Source organism: Chrysochloris asiatica, unplaced genomic scaffold (genome assembly GCF_000296735.1).
Source record: "Chrysochloris asiatica unplaced genomic scaffold, ChrAsi1.0 scaffold00161, whole genome shotgun sequence".
NCBI classification, from domain to species: domain Eukaryota; kingdom Metazoa; phylum Chordata; class Mammalia; order Afrosoricida; family Chrysochloridae; genus Chrysochloris; species Chrysochloris asiatica.
Genome location: NW_006408679.1, coordinates 6,152,204 through 6,177,009, shown reverse-complemented (window position 1 = coordinate 6,177,009; position 24,806 = coordinate 6,152,204). Strand labels below are relative to the sequence as shown.

At 38.4% G+C, this 24,806-nt stretch overlaps 1 protein-coding gene across 1 annotated transcript in view; it reads left to right on the top strand.

Moving 5' to 3' along the window:
- FBXO28 (F-box protein 28) overlaps nucleotides 1–24,222 on the top strand; it is a 55,213-nt gene extending 30,991 nt beyond the window's left edge. The window contains exons 3-5 of the mRNA XM_006871143.1: nucleotides 2,006–2,144; nucleotides 18,244–18,439; nucleotides 22,049–24,222. Of these exons, the coding sequence (XP_006871205.1) occupies nucleotides 2,006–2,144; nucleotides 18,244–18,439; nucleotides 22,049–22,443 (730 nt within the window). The 3' untranslated portion in view covers nucleotides 22,444–24,222. The remainder of the gene's footprint in view (nucleotides 1–2,005; nucleotides 2,145–18,243; nucleotides 18,440–22,048) is intronic.
- Nucleotides 24,223–24,806: the final 584 nt, after the last annotated feature.

Genomic DNA, 24,806 nt, shown 5'->3' with positions numbered 1-24,806 from the left:
GGGAACAATAACACTTGAGAAGTACACACACCTTAGAATAATCAACCGTTTGATATTAAAAGGGCAGCATTTACCCAGTCAAAAATGTTCAGAAGGGTTAAAGAAGGAAGAGTGGAAATGGAAGCACAGGGAGGAAGTAGGCTAAGTGATGTTATATTGTGGGGATTGTAGTCAGTGAAATGAAACAAAATGTATATGAATTTTTGAATGAAAAATGGATTTTCTCTGTAAACCTTTATCTAACTTAAAATTAAAAAAAAAAATTTAAGTCTATGGACTAGTTCAATGATCCTTAAGCCCACAAACCCAACACTGCACTAATTGCCGTGGCCAGATGTGGGCCAGGATCCAGCAAAGGGCAAGGAAAAAAAACCACTTTCCACCTACTATCCACTGCTGTTGAGTTAGTTCCAATTCATAGCAAACTTATAAGAACAAAGTAGAACAGCTGCATTGGGTTTCTAAGGTTGTAAATCTTTACGGAAGCAGACTGCCACGTCCTTCTCCTTTAGAGGAACTGGTAGGTTCAAACCACCTACTTTTTGTTTACCAGTTGAGCTCTTTAACCACTACCTCTCTCAGGCTCCTCTTATACCCATTGTTGTTGGTAAGTGCTCTTGACTCTGTTCTGACTCATAATGACCCTCTATAGGGCTTCCGAGGAGTGGCTGCTGGAATTGAACCACCAACCCTGCAGTCAGCAGTTCAATGCTTATCCTACAGCACCACATCAAGATTCCATTGTTAAGTGCCATCCAGTCAATTCCAACTCATAGTGACCCTGTGTAGGGTTTCAGAGGCTGTAAATCTTTGCGGGAGCAGAAAGCCTTGTATTTCTACCTTAGAGCATCTAGGAGGTTTGGACTGCTAACCTTATGATTCATATTTTAGGTGCTTATGGTACAGAGCTGTTAACAAACAGTTCTGAAAAGTTGGGGAGGACGTGGAGAAACTAGTAGAGTTGTTGTATATTGTTGGTGGGATTGTAAAATGGTATGGTCACTTTCTAATACAGTCCCTTCAAAAGTTAAAAATAGAATTCTCATATGACTCAGAAGTTTCATGCCTATGTATATATCCAAGAGAAATGAAAGCATACATCCACACAAAAACAAGTATATGAATGTTCATAGCAGCATGATTCATAAAAGGCAAAAAGTAAATAAAAGTAATATGTTCATCAACTGATGAATGGAAAAAGTACAGTAGTACTTCTACACAATGGAATATTATTTGTCAGTAAAATAGGAATGAAATTTTGATAAATGCTACAGCGTGAATGAACCTATGCTAAGTAAAATAAGCTTTACACAAAAGGCCCCTATATAAATCCATTTATGTATGGCCCTGTAGGATAAGCACTGAACCGCAAGGTCAGTTTGAACTGAAAGGTCGATGGTTCAAATCTATCAACCACTCCTCAAAAACTCTATAAAGGGTGACTATGGGTCAGAACCAACTTGACGGAACTTGACAACATCCAGAATTGGTAAATCCATAGAAACATAAATTAGATCAGTGGTTGCCAGGGCCTGGGAAAATGGAGAGTGGCTGCTAATAGGTTACTTTGTGGGGTGATCAAAATATTCTGAAATTAAGTAGTGATGATGGTTGCATAACTCTGAGTAAGTAAAGACTTCTTAAAATACTTTAAAGGGGCAAATTTTACTATATGCAAATTATATCTCAATAAAGCTTTAAAAAAATTTTAAAGGGAGTGGTTTTTTGGATGAAAAAGATAGTCTTATGGTCTCTTGTCATACAGGTATCCATATGCAATTCTTTCATATATCTGTTTTCTTGAATTTTAATAGCCATTAGATTTGATAGAGAAAAGAAAAAAAAAAAACTTTTCCCCAAATATTTTACACTCTTTGGCAAGAATTTCATTCATCCTGAGATTACATCCATTGTAGACTTTAAATTAACACATAAAAGTAAGACTGTTTCATTAAGACATTTTAGTCCACAGTACTACTTTAAGAATTGCCCTTTTTTATTATAGGAGAGAGTCTGAAAGGAGAAACCATTCCTTAGCCCGTCATGCAGATATCCTGGCTGCTGTTGAAACAAGACTATCACTCTTAAATATGACTTTTATGAAGTATGTGGACTCCAATCTCTGTTGCTTCATCCCAGGAAAGGTAAAGTAGAATTGTTGACTTAGAACAGCTGGACTATACTGTATAAACTTTTGATTATTATAAAGTGACTTTGAAACATAACAAGTGTGCCTGTGCTTCTGAATTGAGTTTCTATGAAGGTGTTTAGGTTCTTCTGTGTAGTTATTGATATAAACCTGTGTTATTTATATGACGTTTATATTTATCATTCTTGAAATAGTTAGAAGCCCAATTGTTCTTTAACAAGAAACCTAAGATTTCATACCCAAGAAAAAATTAGGAGCTTTTGATCTTTGTAAAGTTGCCAGATATTATCAATGAACAAGATAGATTCTGTCCCTGCCTTTAAGATTTTTTTCATTTGGGGAAGGGGAGATAGGGGAGACAAACTGGTTTCTGTTCTATTAAACAATTGTGTCATAAAAACAACCTAGAAACTTATAGATTTGGACAGAGTAAGTCTTTATAATGTAAAATTCTCAGATAAGTAATAGTGCTATTTAACAAAGAAATAAGTGTATTGTGGCCTGATTACTGTTACTAAATAATAAATCATTCAGCATGCTGTTCATGCGTCCAGTAGTACCTTATTTCTTGGATTGAGTACAGATTTAGATGAAATGTGTCTTTTTATAGCAAAGGGATGAAGATGGAATTAAAAGTCATTTTGCTTCTTAGTTGATCCTGGCAAATGATTCCCTTCATGTAGTTGGAATTAATTAATGCCTAGTGAAACTTGAATATTCTTTGTTGTTGTTGTTGTTATTTCCTTAGATAACTAAAATAAATATTTTGCATGTACTTTCTCCATTTTCTATTTTCTGTGATATTTATTTTGAGGTTGCTGTGCTATTTGTCATAATTTTAAATGAAATTTTCCTTGGTATATGTTATGTTCCTCATGTTGGCTACAAATGCATGCCTTTGTACTGTACTGTAAATTAGAAACTTCTGATTCTTATCCAGCTTTTTTCCAAATCTGATAGATAAGCTTTAATTCTTCAGTGTTCCTGAGAGGCTCACTGTCCCTATATAGGTTGTCCCCTATTGCTTTATAGTTTACATTTCATATCTCATTGTTAAGAGTATGAATAAGAATTTCTCTTACAGCTTTCATAACCTTAGAGACTGACTAGACTGACTGTTGTTAACTAAAGAAAAGACGCTCTATATATGTAAGTAGATGATTATATATCAATATCATGATAGGTATATCATGTTAATATAAACTGACATGACACGTAAGTATCACAGACTCCACAGTACAGTTTTATTGGCACACAGTCAAGCCCACTCTTAGAGGTACTGTCCGTAGCTGCTTTCATACTACAGTGGCACAGTTGAGTAGTTTGAGGCAGTGTGCATGGCCTGCAAGACCTAAAATACTTGCTAGCTAGCCTTAATCAAAAAAGTTAACAACCTTTGTTCTAGTTGGTGGTGATCACGTGATTGCAGTGGTGATCTAAACAAGTGAGTTTAAATTCAGTTCAGTCCTGCTATTTTTTAGAAACCATTGTTGACTCTTCCCATTAAATTCTAGCATCATCTCAAGTCCTGTGGACCATTTGCTCTGGGCAGTTGTGTACCTCCAGCCTTTACCTTACTTCAATTCCCATACCTAGCTCTATCTTACAAATGTGCATATCTACCTGTTTGTCTCCTTGATAGTACCCACTCCTCACAAAACTCTCCTGATTTCTTTTTCTCCTCAAACTGGAATTGAAATAAATAACCAAGAAAACAAAAGTGATTTTGTTTTTTATCCAGATATGTGTCCTGTCACACTTAACTCAGCTTAGATTATTTTATTTCTTAAAATTGTCATCTTTATACTTAATGTCTTACCTAAAATAGCAGTGTACACTGTTTTATTTTTATGTAGCTGGCACTTTTTAACTTACAAAGACACTACACACATTGCTGTCTGATCAATTCCAGCTCATAACAACCTGTTGTTGTTGTTGTTGTTAAGTGCGATCCTGTACAGTGTTTCCAAGGAGCAGCTGATGATGAGTGAAACTGTCCCATAGGGTTCCCAGAGCTATAATCGTTACGGAAGCAAACTGCCATGGAGATCTTCCTCATTCTTTCTAACCCTCTACTTTACTAGCATGATGTCCTTCTCCAGAGACTAGTGTCTCCTGATAATATGTCTGAAGTATGAGAGACAAAGTCTGGCCATCCTGGCTTCCAGTAGCATTCTGGTTGTACTTCTTCCAACACAGATATGTTTGTTCTTATGGCAGTCTACAGAACCCCCAATATTCTTGAACACATAACTCAACTGAATCAATTCTTCTAGTGTCAATTTAAATACTGAAAAGGGATACCTTGTGTGCATACACTATTTGGAAGACTAAGTACAGTGAAGATAAGAATACTCCACAGATTAGCTTTAGGTATAATGTAGTATCAGTAGTTCCTATGAGATTTTTTTATATTAAATTCATACTGAAGAAGATAAGTATTCTAGAGGCTTAACTGCATAATTTTTGCAATAACCCCATAATTCTTTAAGCTTGTTATTGTGAATTGAGTGAAGGTTCCCAGGCAAGATCATCTGTTTTACATTCAACATGATGAAACACTTTGTTTCATCCCAGTGATTGCAGTCACTGCCATGCAACAATTATCCTGCTTCCTCCATGTGGTTCTTAAATCCATTGTACCCACCTTCCTATCCCTTCTCAACTTTATTCTTAGGAAATGTTGCCCTTTTGATTTCGAATGATCAACTTATCCATAGCAAGCATACCTTACTAGTGTTTTGGCCCCTGTATCTGTACTCCTGGTGTGGGGCTATGGGTTAATGCACTGCAAAGTCAGTTTGAACCTCAAGGTTGGCAGTTCAAGCTCACCCTATACATGGTCGCTATGGGTGTGAACCTACTTGACAGCACTTAACAATAACAACATACCTATCAACTGCTTTTCAGGAAGTTGTGACTTCCTTTCCAGACCCGAAGGGTGGTCAAGGGCCATAGTCGCAGCTTCCTCCAGTCTCTTTTTGACCAGTAAACCTGGATTCTTATTTTTTATTAATAATTTTGAGTTCTGTTCCACTTTTTCTCCCACTTTATTCAGGACCTTCTAATGTGATCCTTTTCAGAGCCATTGATAATGGCAGCGGGGCACCATCTAGTTTTATTCTCTGAGTCATGGAGACTGACTCACAAGTTCTATTAGTCCATTAGACTAATTGATTCCAAGCCTCCCCAGTTCTTATCTCTCTTGTTTCTTCCACACATGGAGAGACCAATAGCTACATCTTAGATGTCCTCTTTTGAGCTTTTAAGATCCCAGACACTACTCACCAAAGTAGAACATGGTCTTTGTAGACTGTGTTATGCCAGTTAGCCATGATGTCTCCTGTGAGATTATGGTTCTGAGCCCCCAGCCCCAGCAACTCTCTACCTTAAAATGTTTGATAATATCTAAGACTGTTTACATGATTTTGCCTGGTATATGCTGTAACACATTCATAGTTGTGTTTGTAGGAAAGGTAAATCCTCATGTATAAATATCGTCTTTCAAACTGTTACATATTACTCTTGCTCCCATACCCATTCAACCTTTGTCTCTGTGCATGTATCTACATACAGAATACTATTATTCCAAAGTTGTGTATATATATCACTATTTGCTTCTATCCCTTTCAGCCCATGTATACCTCCCTGTGTCTTCACCTGTCTCCTTCATTCTTCTACTTCACTCTGTGTAAGTTTTGGTAGGTCGTGTTTTTCTAAAAATACATCCATCTCTTCTACGTTACTGAATGTATTGGAGTACAGCTCTTCATAGTATTCTGTTATTATCCTTTTGATTTCGTTTGGTTCTGTTGTGACATCGCCCCTGTGGTTTCTAATGCGAGTTATATGTGTCTTCTCCCTCTTTTCTTTTGTTAGGTTTGCCAATGGTTTGTCAATTTTATTAATTCTTTCAAAGAATCAACTTCTTGTCCTATTGATTCTGTCTATAGTTTTTCTGTTTTCCATCTCATTTATTTCTTATCTTTAATATTTCTTTTCTTTTGGTGACTGTAGGTTCCCTCTGTTGGTCAGTTTCTAATTGTTGGAGATGCTGTGTTAATATGTTAATTTTGGTTCTTTCTTCTTTTGGGATGTGCATATTTATCACAATAAATTGTCCTCTCAGCACTGCTTTCGCCATGTCCCAAAGATTTTGGTATGTTGTGATTTCATTCTCGTTTGTTTCTAGGAACTTTATGAATTCACGTTTAATTTCTTCTTTCACCCAGTCGCTTTTCAGCAGGGTGTTGTTCAGTTTCACATATTCGATTTTATTTTCTTAGTTTTCTTGTTGTTGATTTCTAGTTTATAACATTGTGGTCTGACAAGATACTTTGTAGTATTTTTATGTCTGTAAATTTATGGAGGCTTGCTTTATGACCTAACACATGGTCAGTTCTGGAGAATGTTCCATGTGCACTGAAGAAGAAAGTATATTTTGCTGTTGTTGGGTTGAATTCTCTGTACACGTCTATGAGGTCAAGTTGGTTGATTGTGCTGTTTAGTTCCTCTGTAACTTTGTTGAGTTTCTTAACAGTCCCTTTTCAAAAGTGGTGTATTAAAATCTCCCACTATCCACAGGAGAAAGATGAGGCTTTCTACTCCCGTAAAGATTTACACCCTCGGAAACCCTGTACAGGGTCGCTATGGGTCGGACCCGACTCAATGGCACTTAACAACAACAACAACAACAACTATAATTGTAGGTTTATCTATTTATTTCTTCAATTCTAGTAAGGTTTGCTTCATATGTCTTGGTGCTCTTTCACTGGGAGCGTAGGCATTTATTATGGTTATGTCGTCTTGCTCAGTTGACCCTTTGATCATGAGATAGTGTCCTTGATAGTGCCCTTCTTTTTTTCTCTTATGCTGGTATTTGTCTTAAAGTTCTTTATCAGAGATTAGAATTGCCACTCCTGCTTGTTTATTGTTGCAGTTAGCGTGATATATTTTTTTTCATCCTTTAACTTTTAGTCTGTTTTTTTCTTTGTGTGTAAGTTGTGTCTCTTCTATGCAGCATATTGAAGGGTATTGTTTTCTTACCCAATCTACCACTCGCTTTCTCTTCACTGGTGCTGCATTCAATCCATTGATATTCAATGTAATTTTCAATATGTATGAATTAATTGCTGCCATCATGTTAATTTTTTGATAGTGCTGTTTGTTCCTTTGTTCTGCATGCCTTCTTGTGCTGAATTTGTGTTTTTTGTGCTATTTCTTGTCAGTTTCTTCTTAGTTTTTATGTTTGCTTGTTCTGCTTGGAAGTTCATTTTCATGGTAAGTTGTGAAGTATTAACTTTCTTTGGTGTTACCTTATATCCTGTTAACTTTTCTCTTCATATAAGAGAATCTCTTGTATCCTGTAATCTACCTGACATCCTCACCACCTGGCTTGCTGTTCCTACATTTATCCCTTCTTTGACATTGACATTATTTTGATCTTTGGTTGACCTCCCAGTTCCTTTGAATTCGTTGTTGTAGTTTTGTGCTGTTCTGGACTCTGTTATCTGTCATCTGAGTTTCAGGTGGTGTTGCTGCACTTATCAATCTCTGGTTGTTGTCTGTTCTTGTTGGTTTTCAGTCCAAAAAACTCCCTTTAGGATGTTTTGAAGTGCTGGATTGGTTTTGACAAAATCTCAGATTCTGTTTATCCTGGAATGTTTTGATTGCACCATCGTATTTGACTGACAGTTTTACTGGATAGACAATTCTTGGTTGGCAGTTTTTTTTCTTTCTTTCTCTCTTTTAGGGTTTTGTATATATCTCCCCATTGCCTTCTTGCCTGCATGGTTTCTGCTGAGAAGTCAGAGCTTAATCTGATTTGCTTGCCTTTGTAAGTGACACTTCTCTTTTCCCTGGCCGCTTTTAGTATTCTCTCCTTGTCTTTGATTTTGGAGAGCTTGATTATTATATGTCTTGGTGACTTTATTTTGGGATCTATCCTTCCTGGGGTACGTTCAGCTTCTTGAATGTTTATCTTCTCATCTTTCAAGATGTTAGGGAAATTTTCTTCCAGAAGCTCTTCAACTATCTCACTGTGAACCTCTCTGATTCTTCCTGTTCAGGAATTTCAATAATTCTTAAATTGTTCCTCTTCATGTTAACCAGCATGAATCTTAAGAGTATTCAGATTTTTTAAATCCTTTTTTTCAGCTTTCTCTTTTATCTTAGCAGTATTGGGAGATTTGTCTTCCAGCTTGCTAGTTCTGGCTTCCATCTCTTCTATTCTGCTCCTTTCCCCTTTTAGTGCATTGTCCATTTCTGATATTTTAATATTTTCATCTGGACCTCTTTTTGCAGGTTTTGAATTGTTTCCATTGCTGTGTCAATCTTGTTTGATTGCTCTTGTAATACTTTCCTGACTTCTTCCTTGTTTTCCTCTACCCATTTTCTGTGCATTTGAATTTGTTTCCATATCATTCTTCCGAATTCCTTGTCATGCAAATCCAAAACCTGCTCTTCCTCTTCTGGGGAGCCTGTGTCTGTCTCCAGCTCATTTGTCTCAATTACTCTTTTCTGTTTTGGGACATATTTTGAGATCTTTTGTTGTGTTTTGTTTGTCATTTCCAGTAGTTATGTGGGTTTTTTAATGCTTAAATGGATGTTTGTTGTTTTGTTTTTGAGCTTACTGGGTGTCTTCTGGTGGGTATATCAGGAGATAGGCTTCCCTTTTCACATGTAATACTGAGCAGCTGTTATTGGCTCTTGTTTTAATGGTGGAATGTTAATGGGGTATGCTTGTAGCGTGGGTATATAGCAATGATTGCTGTCTCTACTTGGGTAATGTAGGGAGAAAAAGCTCCCACCTCCAGGAAAAATGTGTGATCAAAAGGACCAAAAGCAGAGACAAAAACCACCACTTTGAAACAAAAATAAAACTGTGGTCAACTGTCCAGTTGCCTTGCTACACAGACAGTGTGTGTGCACCGTAGAAGCCTCCAGCAGTGGGTGGGGGTGTCCACTCGCTCAGGCCCCTTCTCTAGTCACCACCGTAGAGGTGTACAGATAGATATTGAGAAGTTAATATGAGAAAGATTGTCTAGTATTTTTGTCTCTGAAGGTCATTGTAATTCTCGAGATAGTTGTGTCCTTTTATGTTCAGGTTTTACAGATTGTTCATATGGTTTGTCTGTCAGACCTGATGGGCCTGCTTTTTTCTTGCTAGATAGGCCAGAGTAAAGGGTCCTGCACAAGTTAGTTTTAGGGCTGCAACCCCGAGGCTGATGTCACAAGCAGCTGCCAAGCTCTTTCTCTCTGTGCCATGGGAAAACTGTGGGCTCGGTGCTGCACTTTTTTGGGGGGCTGTGCACCCACCCACCTGAAGGCGTCCAGGCTGGGAAAAGAAGGTGCGATAGGGAAGAGGAGGGGAAAAATGAGTAGACTCCCCCACACCTCTTTTTGCAAATGTCACTGCACCGCTTTTAGCACCAGTTCCCTGTGCCCGTCTGGCTGTAGCCTTGCTCTCTGAACTCCACCCTGGCAGGGTGGCTGCAGAGGGTGTTCCATTTCAAGCAATTCCTAAATTAAGGTATTTTTCTCTATATCGTGCTTTTTCTACTTGCATGTGCAGAAAACTGACACCCTGCATCTTAATACTAGATCCAGAGCTCTGGTGTTCCATGAATGCAGCTTCTGTGGGTTTTCAATCCCTCCCCCACAGATCCTTTCCTACCTGGCTGTCTCTACCACTGCCAAAACCCCCATAGCTTTTTCATGGTACATTATGTTGTTGTTAAGCACTGTCGAGCTGATTCCGACCCATAGCAACCCTGTATAGGGTTTCCAAGGAACAGCTGGTGAGTTTGAACTGCCAATCTCTCAGTTCAAAGCAGTCCAGCGTATTAACCCACAGTTGTGCCACACCAGAACTCCCATTGTACATTATGTTGTTGTTAAGTGCTGTCGAGTTGATTCTGACCCATAGCGACACTACGTTATAATGCTACTTAAATGTTGATTTCTCACATAACCATCCACATTGCCCATCTACTCAACCCAACTCGTTCTTTAACCAAGTGTACCTCCTCCTGGAGTCCTGGTGTGGCATTGTAGAATAAACACTGGACTGCAAGGTCAGTTTGAACCACAAGATTGAAACTTACCAGTCACTCCTCAGAAACCCTAAACAGTGCCTTTAAGAGTCTGAACCAACTCAACAGCACTTAATAACAACCCTTTTTCTAAGGCTACCTGATAGTGCAGTGGTTAAGCACTTGCCTACTAAGCGGAAGGTTGGTGGTTTGAATCAACCAGCTTTCTCCATGAGAGAAATGTGGTAATCTGCTTCTAAAAAGATTATAGCCTTGGAAACCATATGGGGCAGTTCAACCCTGTCCTATAGGGTTATTATGAGTCAGAATCAGCTTGCCAGCAGCAGGTTTAATTTTTTACTTTTTACCTGTTGAAATCTTACTCATCATTTCCTGGCCTTCCTTAAAGCCCAAATCAGATATCAAGTGGATTCTGACTCCTGGAAGTCTCATGTGTCAGAGTAGAACTGTGCTCCATAGGGTTGTCAGCCTGTCATCTTTCAGAAGCAGAGCACCAGGCCTATTTTCTGAAACACCCCTGGATGGGTCCACCCACCAACCCTTAGGTTAGTGTTCAAGCACTTAACCACTTGCAACAACCCACCAAAACTAAATCCACTGCCATCAAGTCCATACTGACTCATAGAGACACCCTGTATAGGATTTATGAGACAATATAACTTTACAGGAGTAGATGGCCTCATCTTTCTCCTTCTTTGGAGCATCTGGTGGGTTTGAACCACTGATCTTGCAGTTTAGCAATACAACACCTAACCCACAGGGCCACCATTGCTCCTCTTGTGACACCCAAAGATTCCTATGCATCCTTCCTTTAAAAAAAACAAAAAAAAACAACCTATTTGCATCAAGTCAGTTCCAACTCATAATTACCCTCTGGGACAAAGTAGAACTGCCCATAGTGTTTCTAAAGCTAAAAAATTTGACAGAAACACACATACCTCTGTTCTGTGGAGCAGCTGGTGGATGATTAACCTTTCAGATAACATAACGGTCAAGTGTTTTAACTGTTGCACCACTAGTCCTTCTTTAGGCCTACTTAGTTCTTTCAAACCGATCTTATCTCAGCTTTCTCTTTTGTCATACAACACTTGACTTGCACATGAACATTAACTACAGTCTGTGTGAGTCGTATTTTCCTATTTGTGGGTCTTTCATTAACTTTCGATGGAAAGCATCTGTCTGATTATAGCAGTCAGTTCTAATCTCGCGCCAACATATAAGTACTATTTCAAATCATATATATTTTTAAATGTCTCTTAATAGAAATTCTATTTTTGTTGTTGTTAAGTGCCGTTGAGTCAGTTCCAACTCACAGCGAACCTGTATAGGGTTTCCACGGAGCAACTGGTGAGCTTGAACCAACAACCTTGTGGTTCAAACCAACTTTGCAGTCCAAGTGCAGCTCATTAACCTGCAGTGCCACACCATATTAGCTATGCTCCAAATAAAATCTGCTCTCTTAAAACCGTATTTATGTATTGAATTTAACTTAATGGCTTGACCTAAACAATTACATTTAAGTGTGTCAGTAGTGAATAATTTATAATACCTGATCACCCTTCATTTAACAAGCATTTATTGAGTATTTGTTATGTGCCAGATATTGCTAGGGTCTCAGCACCTGATAAAACTAGACGGGAGGACCTCTTCTCTCATTGAACTTAACTTCAGGTAGCCTCCAACTTACAACAAGGTTCCCTTCCAACTACTCTATTGTGAGGTACATCTGACTTAAATACCTCATTTTCTTTTCGTTTTCATTATTATTGTCTTTTATTATCAGTATCTTTATAAATTGAAACTTCATTTACCTTGGAAATATATTACACATATAAACATATTAAACTTACATTATGCATACGTTTTTTAAAAAACACACAAATCATAAAAATTTACTCCTATGATAAAGAAAAGTAGATGGCATTGGCATTTTGCTCATTGTGGTAATAATTTCAGTTGTGAAAGGCTCTAGATATCTGGATTTCTCCTGGGAATGGGGTTAGTGTTTTTAATTTAAAAATGAATGAGCCTTTGTCTGTATGGCCCGTTTTTTCATTTCCACATGTATTTCACAGTAACATCTCACAGCGCCCCAAGTCTGTCTTTTGACTTTAGTAAAGCAATCAGCATGTGAGTCCATGTTTTCAGGCAATGGAATCTCCTGATTTAGTTTACCAAACTAAATCTATACTGCAGTGTTTTGGATAGAACCAAGTTATGACACTGAATATATGGAAGTGAACATATGAGGATGATAGCATCATCAGATTACTCTGCAACATTATAAATAGTACATATTACTGATAGTAAGTACCCCCCCTCAAAAAAAAAAAAAACCCACACAAGGTTTGTATAGTTCCTTGTAACTTGAGTATGTGTGTTGTAAGTCGGGGCTGTATATTATGAGGAAACCAGGAAATAACAAAACAAAAAAGGTGTATTTACAACTTATACTCTGGACTCAGAAGGGAAAGTAAAGGGTTTGGTGAACACATTACTGTGATTTAAACTGGAAGAGGGCTCAGAAAACACTACTAGGAGAAAATCAGATTTTACTGAAAATTGTTGAGAATTGTTCAGAAAAGATTGCAAAAATCCTGAGGCAAAAGGAAGTTCTTGATTTAGTTCACAGAGCTAATGGCCATTTTTTACCTATCAATTAAAATGCTAACCTTAAGAGCAACAGAAAATAGATGTGAGATATATGAAGGACCTTTTAAAAAAAAAAAAAAAAAAAGCAGCCTGTAATTTTACTTTCATTCAATGTTTAGAAAAGACAAATACATCAATTTTTTAATATAATTTCCTTGCTTTTCAATACACTTTGTCCATATGTCAACAAGTTTTCATATTCCCTTATTTTAAATTGTTTTAGGCTGAGCTGTAAGCCACAGATGCACCACTGTCTTCACTTATTCACAGAGGTGAATCTTCCATCTAAGAGATGCTATCTTAGAGATAAAAGTCCAATGGAGCAAGATTAGAATTATAGGGAGGATGCTTTAGCACCTCAAAACGAAGCTTTTGCAGAGTGTTTATAGTGTGGACAGAGGTGTGTGGATGTGCATAGTCATGCAAGATCACAGTACCCTTGGATAGCCGTCCTCTGCATTTAATCCGAATTTTAGGCTTCAGCTCTTCGTTTTTCCTGATAGTGTTCAAATACTGACCCTTGAGAATCCTAGAAAACTAAGCATCAGTTTTCCAGATACTGATTGACTTGAACTTTTTCTTGGTCAACAATTGAAGGTGTTTTCATTCCAAACTCTGCCATTTATTTTCAGGCTAATCTAGTAGTGATGAATCCCTGTCTCGTCACCAGTAACAATTTTTTTAAAGAAACTTTTACCTTCCTTTGAGTATTGGTCCAAATTTTTTTTGCAGATGTCCAAACACTTCTGTTTATGCTCTTCTGTGAATTGTTTCAGTGCCCATCTAGTACAAATTTTTCAAAACCCAAGTGTGTCATGGATTATTTCATAGGCAGAGCCATGGCTGATTTACAAATGATTTGCCACATATTCCACTGTCACTCATCTCATTCAGCAGAATCATGTGCACGCTCAATGTTGTCATCAGCTGTGGACAGGTGTTTTAACTAGAGTGCATTTAATTTTTGACTCACTGTCTTATATATGCAAATGACAGCCTATTTGCAGCCTTTGAACTCCTTGAACAAGCTATTTTATTACTTACTTTAGCCCCATGAGAATAAGACTATTATCAGTGTTTCTCACTGTTTTTACTCCAGTGCTTTAAGAGATGACCATTGTATAGTTGGAGTCCTGGTGAGGCACTGAAAGATCAGCTTTGGATTGTTAACCATAAGGTTGGTAGTTCAAACACACTGGTTGCTCCTCGGAAACCTATACAGGGTCACTATGAGTCAGAACTGACAACAGCACTAGTAACAACAGTGGATAGTTAAAACTCAAGAAATTCTTGTTGGATAATGGTTATCCTACAAGTTAGGGTACTGATGCTAAATGCATCGAGTTCATTCCGAGTCAACAATCTTTTGTATAACTTATCATAACACTTTCAGGTCCTATACCATCTTCACAGTTGTTGTTAGTTTTGAGCCCATTGTTGCTGCCAGTGTGTCCATCCATCTTGTTGGGGGCCTTCCTTTTTTTGGTAACCTTCCACTCTACCAGACATGATGTCCTTTTCCAGGGACTGATCCTTCCTGACAGACATGTCCAAAGAATGAGACATGAGTCTTGCCAACCTCACTTCTAAGCATTCTGGCTGTACGTCTTCTAAGACAGATTTGTTTGCTCTTCTGGCAATCCCTAGTATTTAGAATATTCTTCACCAACACCATAATTCAAATGTATTGATTCTTCTACAGTTTTTCTCATTCATGGTCCAACTTTTACATGCATATGAGGCAAATGAAAATAGCATGGCTTGCGTCCAACACACTTTAGTCCTCATGCTGACATCTTTGCTCTATAACACTTTAAAGAATTGTTTTGCAGTAGATTTTCCTAATGCATTAAGTATGTTGTTTGGTTTCTTAACTACTGATTCCATGAGTGTTTATTGTGGATCCAAACAAAAATCTTTGACACCTTCAGCCTTGTCTCTCATTATCATGATATTTAATTGGTCCAGTTTAAGGATTTTGTTTTCTTTACATTGAGATGCAATCCATACTGAAGGCATGGTCTTTGATCTTCAGTATTCAAGTCCTCTTCACTTCCAGCAAACAAGGTTGTGCCATCTACATATCTCAAGGTTGTTAATGAGTCCTCCTCCAATCCTGATGCCATGTTCTTCTTCACATAATCCAGCTTCCTGGATGGAGACCTGGTGTGACATAGATAAGCACTATACCACAAGATTGGTTTAAACTGCAAGGTCGTTGGTTCAAACGTACCATACACTCCTCGGAAACCCTATACAGGTCCCTATGAGTTAGAAGTGCTTAATAACAACAATACAGATGGTTTAAGGTTGCAACCCCAGAGCACACCTTTCCTGATTTCAAATCATTCAGTATCTAATTCTTCTGTTTGAATGATTTGCCTCTTGGTCTATGTACAGGTTCCTCATGAGCACATACCCATTTTTGCATTGTTATCCATAATTTGTTATAATCCACACAATCAGGTGGTTTTTGCATAGTCAGCAAAGCCACAACTCACCTCCTACTACTATGATAATGTTCCAGTGCTATTCATAATGTTTTCATTCAGTGCTACTCATAAGGTTTTCAGTGGCTAACCATTCAGAAGTGGAAGTGGTCTGGCTTCTCCTTCTTCCTAGTCTCTCGTAGTCTGGAAGCTTCACTGAAACCTGACTACCCTAGGTGACCCTGCTAATATTTAAAATATTGGTGGCATAGCTTCAAGCTAAGGAGCTCTGGTAGCGTAGTGGTTACGAATCGGGCTGCGAACCTTAAGGTCAGCAGTTCGAAAATACCAGCCGCTCCGCGGGAGAAAGATGAGGCTTTCTACTCCCGTAAAGATTTACACCCTCGGAAACCCTGTACAGGGTCGCTATGGGTCGGACCCGACTCGACGGCACTTAACAACAACAACAACAACAGCTTCAAGCTATGTGCTTGTCCATGGGCTCAGGTGTCCTCAGGTCTCACCACACTTTGGACCAACCAGTCCTTCCTCTTCTCTCATCTCCAGGTCAATGGGAGTCAATGAACTATGGTTGAACTCAGCCCATTTCTTCATTGCTGCCTTTCCCCCTCTTTCACTCACCAGTAGACCAGTGTGGTTGCCAGCAAGCTTAGATGCCTGCTCATATGTTCCCTTTGAGTTTCAGCCTTAGAGGAGAGTTTGTCCTGAAGGAACTTGATTGCTTGCCTTTATGGGTTCCTGGAGAACAGCTTGCTTATTCCTGTAGTAGCCAGTCATACTGACATTTTTGTTTTGGGTTTTTCCTGATGATCTTTCTTTGAAGATGTATTTTCTGTTGTTGTAGCTGTTCCAAGCTGATCTGCTTGCCCTGTTACAGAATGCCAATAAATCTTGAGTTGTTCCTCTATATGTTGTCCAACATGAATCTTAGACCTTCTTCAGAATTTTTTCTCGTTTTTTTCTGCTTGTTTTTCTATCTTAGTAGTATTTGAGAGATCCTTCAGCTCACTAGTTCTGACTTCCATCTTTTCAAATCTCCTCCTTTGCCCTTTCTGTGTATTGTCCATTTCCGATATTTTATTGTTAATCATTTGGACTCTTTCTGTAGGTTTTGAATTGTTTCCAATTCAAATATCTTATTTGATTGTTCCTGTAGCGCTTTCCTGACTTCTTCCTTATTTTTCTCAACTACATTGTGAAGTTCTTTTGATACATTTTATAATCATTTTTCTGAATTCCTTCTCCGGCATTTCCAAAGCGTGCCCATCTTCCAGTATGGGGTGCAGGTCTACTTCCAGCTCATTTGTCTCAGTCGCTTTATCTCATTTCTGTACATGTGCTGTTATGGTCATCTGTTTCTGTTTTTTGGGCATATTCAATAGTTAGCTGTGACCTTAATACTTAGATGGGTGTGTGTTTTGGTATTTTTTTATGCTTTCTGATTGCCTCCAGGTAGATGTGATCAGAAGATGGGCTTCCCTTTTCACTCTTCTTCCTAAGAAATTTCAAGATGCCACTGTTGGTCATTATGAAGTAACTCGGGATTTAATTTTCAGCCTGTTTCCTTTTTAGTCTGCCTGTCTTGCTCCACAACTCCCATTCAGTCCTTTTTCCTAGTGATAAACAGTTCAGAGCTGGCTGGGGCCGTTTTGCACTGCCATTTGATTTTAAGTGGAACTGTCCCTTTAAATTTTAAGGTCATCTGTGCGCATGTGTAGTAGGACCCTCTTGGGATGGGGGTGGGGTGTCCACTCACTCAGGCCCCCCTCTAGTGCAGAAAGGAGGTGCACAGATAGCGAGAGACCAATGAACAGATACCCAAAAAAAAAAAAAAAAAAGAATGTCCACACTTTTATCTCCTCGGTTCTGTCAGGCATCCGTGGCTGCTCTGATCCTTCCGTCTCTCCCAAGATGGCTGCTCAGAGAGCAGCTGAGAACTTTGGATTAGAAAGCACTGGATTTCTTGCTGCTGCTGCTGCTGCTACAAATGCCACTGGCTGTGAGCCATCCAACTCTCTAAATAATCCTTTATATGTAGTTCAGAGTTCTGGGACCATGTTGATCTGGTAATCTTTGTCTGCACTTCCATCTAATCCACCATCTTATTTTTTCTCCCCAAATCATCTTTTTTTTATGAAAGATTTCTTACTATCCTTTGTTAAGGAAGTCATTTCTGCAGAGACCCTATTCCAGTCCATAGCTCGTCATAGAGAAACAAAACCTCAAGGGATAGAGCACATGGTGGCAATATAAAAGAGGAGGAAATCAGGTGGAAACCCTGGTGCTGTGAGGACCTGAAGTCATCTAGCTTCTGAAGCAGTTTATACATCCCTCTTTACATGACTTTATACTTCCTGATTGCCTTCAAGCAGGAGCCATCTTGATCCCTTAGCCCCAACCACAGTTTTGGTACATAAAATGTGTTTAATAAGTAGTTGTTCTTTTAGAGTTTTTGAGTTGGTTCCCACTCATAGCGACCCTGTATAGGGGTAAAGAGCAGATGATGAGTTTGAACCACCGACTTTGTGATTCAAATGGCCTTGCAGTCCAGTGCTTTGCCTACTATGCCGCACCAGGACTCTTTAAAAGTATAGTGCCATGGAGTCGGTTCCAATTCATAGTGACCCTATGTAGGGTTTCTGAGGAGTGGCTGGTGAGTTTAAACTGCTGACCTTGTGGTTCAAACCGACATTGTGGTCCGGTGCATTATCCCACAGCGCCATACCAGGATATATGAAAAATACAGAACATTGTAACAAGCCCTTAACTCTGTGCTACAGATGAATGTTTGGAAATGTTATCCATGGCCAGGACATAAGTTTAAATCATCCTGTAGGGCTTCACAGCAATTGAAAACAGTCTGTCACTTTTCTCCTTTTTAGTTGTTTTCATTAAAAAAAGAAAAATCTAAAGTGCTAATGTGAATTCATCATTTTAGGTGATTGATGAAATTTATCGTGTATTGAGGTATGTTAATTCTACCAGAGCTCCCCAGCGAGCTCATGAAGTACTTCAGGAGCTAAGGGACATCTCCTCCATGGCAATGGAGTATTTTGATGAGAAGATTGTTCCAATTCTAAAGAGGAAACTACCAGGATCGGATGTGTCAGGAAGACTCATGGGCTCCCCTCCAGGTATGTCTTGTCTATAGGATATTGTCTTTATAGTAATTTTGGTACATAATTTTATAACTTGCTTTTTTCACTTGGTTATATATCTAAACTTTTCTATGTCAGTAAATATTTTTTGTGACGGGAGTGTGAGTATAGATCATCATTAGATAAATTTGTAATTTCTAGTTTTTCCCATGATTGGACTATACTCTGGCTAAATCTTTACATATCGTCACAACTGCTGATTTACAATAAATAGAATAGAATTGCTGTGTGAATGAGTGTATGTTGTTGTTAAATGCCCTTGAGTCAGTTCTGACCCCTAGCGACCCTGTATAGGGTTTCCAAGAAGCAGCTGGTGAGTTTGAACCACCAACCGTACAGTCCAGTGCTTTATCCTACAGTGTCTTACCAGGACTCCAAATGGGTATATATACATGTATTCTGATTATTTAATAACTTTCAGTTTATTAAATATGTCTGATAAAACTCAAAACACTTATTTTTTATGAGTCCGATGAATTATTTGAACCTACAAAGTGCTTGGCTGCTGCTTTAAAATACAGCATACATGAGCCTGTTCTCAATACTGTCACTTCTTCTGTGGTAGCTCTTTTACAAATACATATTGGATCCCAGACACATGTGCACTCATAGACTAAATGGTTCAATATAATTAATTCTTCAAAATAAGTTAGGGAAGAATTTTTAAAGCTCAAAGCTCCCTGCTGGATGACTCAGTGGGTCAGCTAAGTTGCTCTTTGTAATTAAATGATAAAGTCTACTGCATCTCAGCATTAATATGTCTCTTTATTTTTGTGTCTATTATGTGCACAGCACTGTTCTGTGCCCTTTGGAGACTAAAAATACACCGTGTCTACCTTTAAAGATCTTGCTCCTTCAGCAGCTAAGACACATCTAGTCTCAAAGTTAAATTATCATAAAGAAGAGAAAGATTTTATGGTTGTCTCCTGTAAATGCCAAGTGAGTAGCAAGACAGGTACTTGAGAAAAAGAAAAATTGTTGTTTTCAGATCTAATCGAGACTTTACAAGAGGTAAGAATTGACCTGATCCTTGATGTCTGAGAGCCAAGTTGGATAAGCAGAGAGGGAAAGAACACATCAGTCAAGGAAAATATTAAGGTTGTAGATATGTACAAGGAGAAAAGTAGCCTGAGGGATTTAAGGGGACTTCAAAAATTTCACGGAAAAATTCCACTTTTGAAAAACTTTTTGAAACCCCATTCATGTATAAAAGTATATTGGAATGTGGTTTTAGCTCCAGACAACAACATGACTTAGTAGCTTGAGCAGGTGTGCGTATCAGGACACTGAGTGACATGCTGTCCTTTAGGTTTGTAGACTTCCAGAACACAACTTACACGAGGGTAAGTCAAAAGGTATTGCTACTAAGGTTCAAGTACATGATAAAACATGGATTTATTCCAAATAAAACATGTTTGTTTAAACATATATCAGTGATCAGTGGATGGCTGCAGAGTTCCCTCAGTAGTACACTTGCCTTAATCTCATTGTTGTGAAGTGCTGTAGTGTCAGTTTCAACTCACAATTATCCTGTATTGGGTTTCCAAGAAGTGGCTGGTGGGGTTGAATCACCAACTTTGTGGTTAACAGTCCAGGACTCCTCATGAAGGTCCTTCCAAAAAAAAAAAAAAAAATCCAAGTAAAACAGTGACTTCCCAAGGAATATGCTGGGTCAGTTAAATTCAAGGTAGAGGTCCACTCAGAATATTATGACAACATTTTTGGGGTCCCAGAGGGGGTATTCTTAATAGATTTTTTGGATGGACACCCAACAAACAAGGGGCCTTATTTGGAAGATGTTATAAGAAAATTGAAAACTGCATTGGTGAGAAAAAGGCCAGGAAAGCTGTGCTGAGGCATTTTCTCCCGTTATAGCAATAAACCTGCTCTTCCTTCAAGGGTAGCAGAGGCTGTCCTGTGAGAATCTTGTTGAAAAATATCCATCTACCCTGTAACCCTGATGTTTCCTCCTCAGACTTTGTTTCCACAACTCAAAGAACATTGCCAAGTAACACGATTTGAGTCCTCACTTGAGGGTACCAAAACTGCTGTTTGCACATGGTGTAAATCAAAGAGCACAGAATTCTTTGAGGAAAAGTTAGATTGAAACACTACTTTCAGAAGTGTAATAAAGGTTTTTAATGATTTTGTAACAATATTTTTTGCTCTTTTATTATATATATTGGCTTCTTGATGGTGTCCCTAAAATGTTGAAGCTTTTCTATATAACTAAGTGCAGAGAATATAAAAACATGACAGATAATTCTCTACTGCTAATCTTGAAACCACGTACTCTTATGAAGTCAGGCAGATAGATACACTATCCTAAACTAAACCCACTCCTATAGAGTTGATTCCTACTCATAGCAACCCTGCAGGACAAAATAGAACAACTTCATAGGGTTTCTGATGGAGTCCTGGTGTGGCGCTGTAGGATAAGCACTGACTGCTAAACTCAAAATCAGTGGTTCAAAACCACCAGCTGCTTCTTAGAAACCTTATATAGCAGGGGTGAGAATGTCCGGCCAGCGGGCTGTATAAGGCCCATTTGGTCTGGCCCTGCCAAGGCAACCGCAGTTCTAGCCATCACATCATTGTTAAGTGCCGTCCAGCCAGTTCCGACTTACAGCAACCCTGTATTAGGGTTCAGTTCATTAAACGTTTGACCAAATATTTTTATTAAGTGCCGTCAAGTCAGTTCTGACTCATAGCAACTTTGTAAAGGATTCCCAAGGATCAGCTGGTGTGTTTGAATCACCAACCTGTGGTTCACAGTCCTGTGCTGACCCTACAGTACCACACCAGGAGTCCAGCCATCACATTATTGTTATTGTTAATTGCTTTTGAGTTGGTTTTGACTCATAGTACCCCTGTGTAAGGTTTCCAAGGAACAGTTGGTGAGTTTGAACTTCCGACCTTGTAGTTCACAGTCAATTGCTGATCCACTGTTTGACCAAACATGGCAGGCTAACTTTAAGTTGATAATTTTGTATGGTGCACAAATAATGTTATAAATTTTGACAGAAAAATGGTTCCACACCCCTCTGCTATACAGGGTTGCTATAAGTTGGAATCGACTCACCGGCACTTAACAACAACTGTCTGTACAGAAATAGTCTGCCTCATCTTGCAGTGTTTGTTCTGTTGTGCATAGGGTCTGTATGAGTCGGTACCGACTTGATGGACCCCTACAAAAACAACAACAACATCTTGTACCCACGGTGCAGTTGGGTTCAAACCGTGGACTTTTTGGTGAGCAGTCAAGTTCTTAACGACTATTCTACCAGAACTTCTTAGGCAGAATAGCACTTTTCTCGGTTACTATATGTGTTTTGTTAAGTCTTTGATTCTAAAATGCTTATAATATTTTAAATTTATGTTTATGCCATTTGTTGTCAGTTCACTAATTACCATCTATATGCATGACTATCATAATTTAAACTTCTGTTTAGCTAAAGACAATGTATCCAGTTAATCCATTAGATCAAGTAGATTGCAAAGACACAATTATCGGAAATAGTAAAATGAAAAATAAGTTTAATTGATCATGTGACTGAGTGACCATTTAAAACTGTTTCTCCACAGTCCCAGGACCCTCTGCAGCCCTGACAACAATGCAGCTATTCTCCAAGCAAAACCCTTCAAGACAAGAGGTTACCAAACTCCAGCAACAGGTTAAAACAAATGGTGCTGGTGTGACTGTTCTCAGGCGTGAAATTTCAGAGCTCCGCACCAAAGTGCAAGAACAGCAGAAACAGCTTCAGGACCAGGATCAGAAACTGCTAGAGCAGACCCAGATCATAGGTGAACAGAATGCACGGTTGGCGGAGCTGGAACGCAAACTGCGAGAAGTAATGGAAAGTGCCGTAGGCAACTCCTCAGGCTCTGGGCAGAACGAGGAGTCTCCTCGGAAGCGGAAAAAGGCAGCGGAAGCCATAGACTCTCTTAGGAAATCTAAACGTCTTCGGAATAGGAAGTAAATTGGAATGTGGTTCTAATTCCAGAAGACAACGTGGCTTAGTAGCTGAAGCAGTTCTGCGGATCAGGACACTGTGAGCAGCATGGTGTTCCTTAGGCTTCTAGGCTTTCAAAACACAACTTAACACTTGAACTGTTTCACGGTTAAGACATTCTTTCCCGCTTCTCCTGGGTGAACTGATGCACAGAACCTTTTTCCTTTGCAATAGATTTGTACTAACCAGGCCTGTTCTATCATGTTTTGAAGAGTTAGCTTTTTCCCTGTGCAGATAATGGTTAAAGTTTGTTTCTGCATATATGCACATTACATAAGGATCGTAAACTGTCTTGACAGGCTAGAAGTTAAGTTTAAATTCAGAAAATGTCCTGTTCACTTGAAAGAAAAGACCTACTTTTTAAATGGACACTTTCTTGTTTTAAAAAAAAAAAAAAAGTTGACTTTTTGTTATAAGTGACCTTTGTCTGGAATGTCTGAAAAGTAGTTAATGCTTTTTGGTATATTGAAGTAATGGTTAACTAAAACGGACTTCCATAGTGTTGACTGTAGGAGGGGCCTCTACAGTATTGACTATATATTTTTATAAACTACTGGCAAGGGAATTATCCAGTTGTTATATACATGTTTTCAGTTCTCTTGGGGGCCATGTGCTACATTTGCATGGATGGATGCATGCATTGCCTACTCAACTCACTTAAAAAGCTCTTGCACTGGTATTGATCTTGAACCTCGATACTTCACTTTTTAGAGCAGCTTCTTAGTTTATTTAAATGCTTAACAGTTTTCACCACAACAGCTTGCCTATAGAGGGTAATTGTTAGTCCATTTGTCCTCCAGTTTCACAGGGGCCAGAGAATATTGAAGCCCGTTGCTTTATCTATCCTCTTTAGGGCTCAGGTACACTGGCTAAGGCAGAACCCCAAATTCCAAGGCTCTGTTGACAGCGGACCTCTGGTAACTAGTGCTGTTCCTTACTCATCACTATGGCACTTGCTGATCAAATGTGATGAATAGGGGACACAACTGTGGGATGCAGTTTTGCCATTGAAGCAGACAGAGTTCATTGATGAAAAATTGTACTATGAAAAAATATTTCATTTCTGAGGGGGTGACCTTGGGGAAGCTTTTTAATACTAATTCTGAGCTTTCCTTACCCTGTAATGTTACACAAAGCTTTAATTTCTTTGCACTCCTGTTTTGAGCTTGTAACCGGAAAAGCATGTCTTGCACTGTCCAGCCTTTTGAGTGGTCACTTTAACAACTGCCATTTTGTGTACAGTGGTTATTTTTCCCAGTTGTATATTTTTGAGACATAATTCAACTATTATTGTCCTCGTTTTATTTTAATGTACTAAATTATGTAGCCATTATTTGACTGTTAAATTCTTTAAAGCAACTGTTGCCTTAGGCTTCAGTTATTTAAAGTAAACTTAGGTGTAAAATAGAAAATGATCCCTTTCCAGGTGGGAGTTTGACACCTATATAAACCTAAGGTTTTGGTAAGTACTTTCATTAAATAAAAGCACAAGGTTACCACTTTTACATCCGTCCAAAATGACGTGGTTATGCATTCTTTAGATTAACCTCACCAAATGAAACTTTTTCCTATCCATTTTTAATATTGTCCTCATATAATATTGTCCCTTAGATTTTGGTCAATTCTTTGTCTAACTTTGAAACTCCATTTACAATGTAGTATGTTTTTGATGAAAAACCATAAAGTAGCATCCGAGTGTTTCATGGTTTGTTGGGATGATCATTTTAAAATAAACTATTTCCAAAAGAAAATTGTCAGCCAAGGTCATCCATAAAAGTCCCCGTCTGTAAATCATTTTCTCAGCAGGTCTCATTTTGTAATCATAGGATTTAGCCATATTGTCATAGCTTTGGAGGGGAGGTCTACTGGAATACTTGTGGCCTTTAATAGTCTGCTTTTCTGGTATTGGTATCTTAAAATAACAAATGTACATGTTTACAGGTTACTCAGTATGATCCTTATGCATTGGAGGGATAGCCTTAGATTATTTCTTTAGTAGTTGTTAATGAATCACCAAGTTTCCTGAATTTCTTTTTAAACTACATCTAGATACCCTAAATGGACCTATAGTCTTCCATTAGTGAAAGACTATATTAGTGAACATGATTATATATGGCTTTCATAGTAAACATTCACACTATTAGAATTCCAAAATTCTACAGTATACACTTAAAACCATCTGTCCATATGTTTAATGGATTGTGCTTGTTAATGCATGAATATTCCACTACAACAGGAAAATAAAATACTACATTTTTTGTTTTAGTGTCAACTGCTAGACTGTCTAGCTCACTTTAGAAAACTGCCTTCTCCATTCATCAGGGCACTTA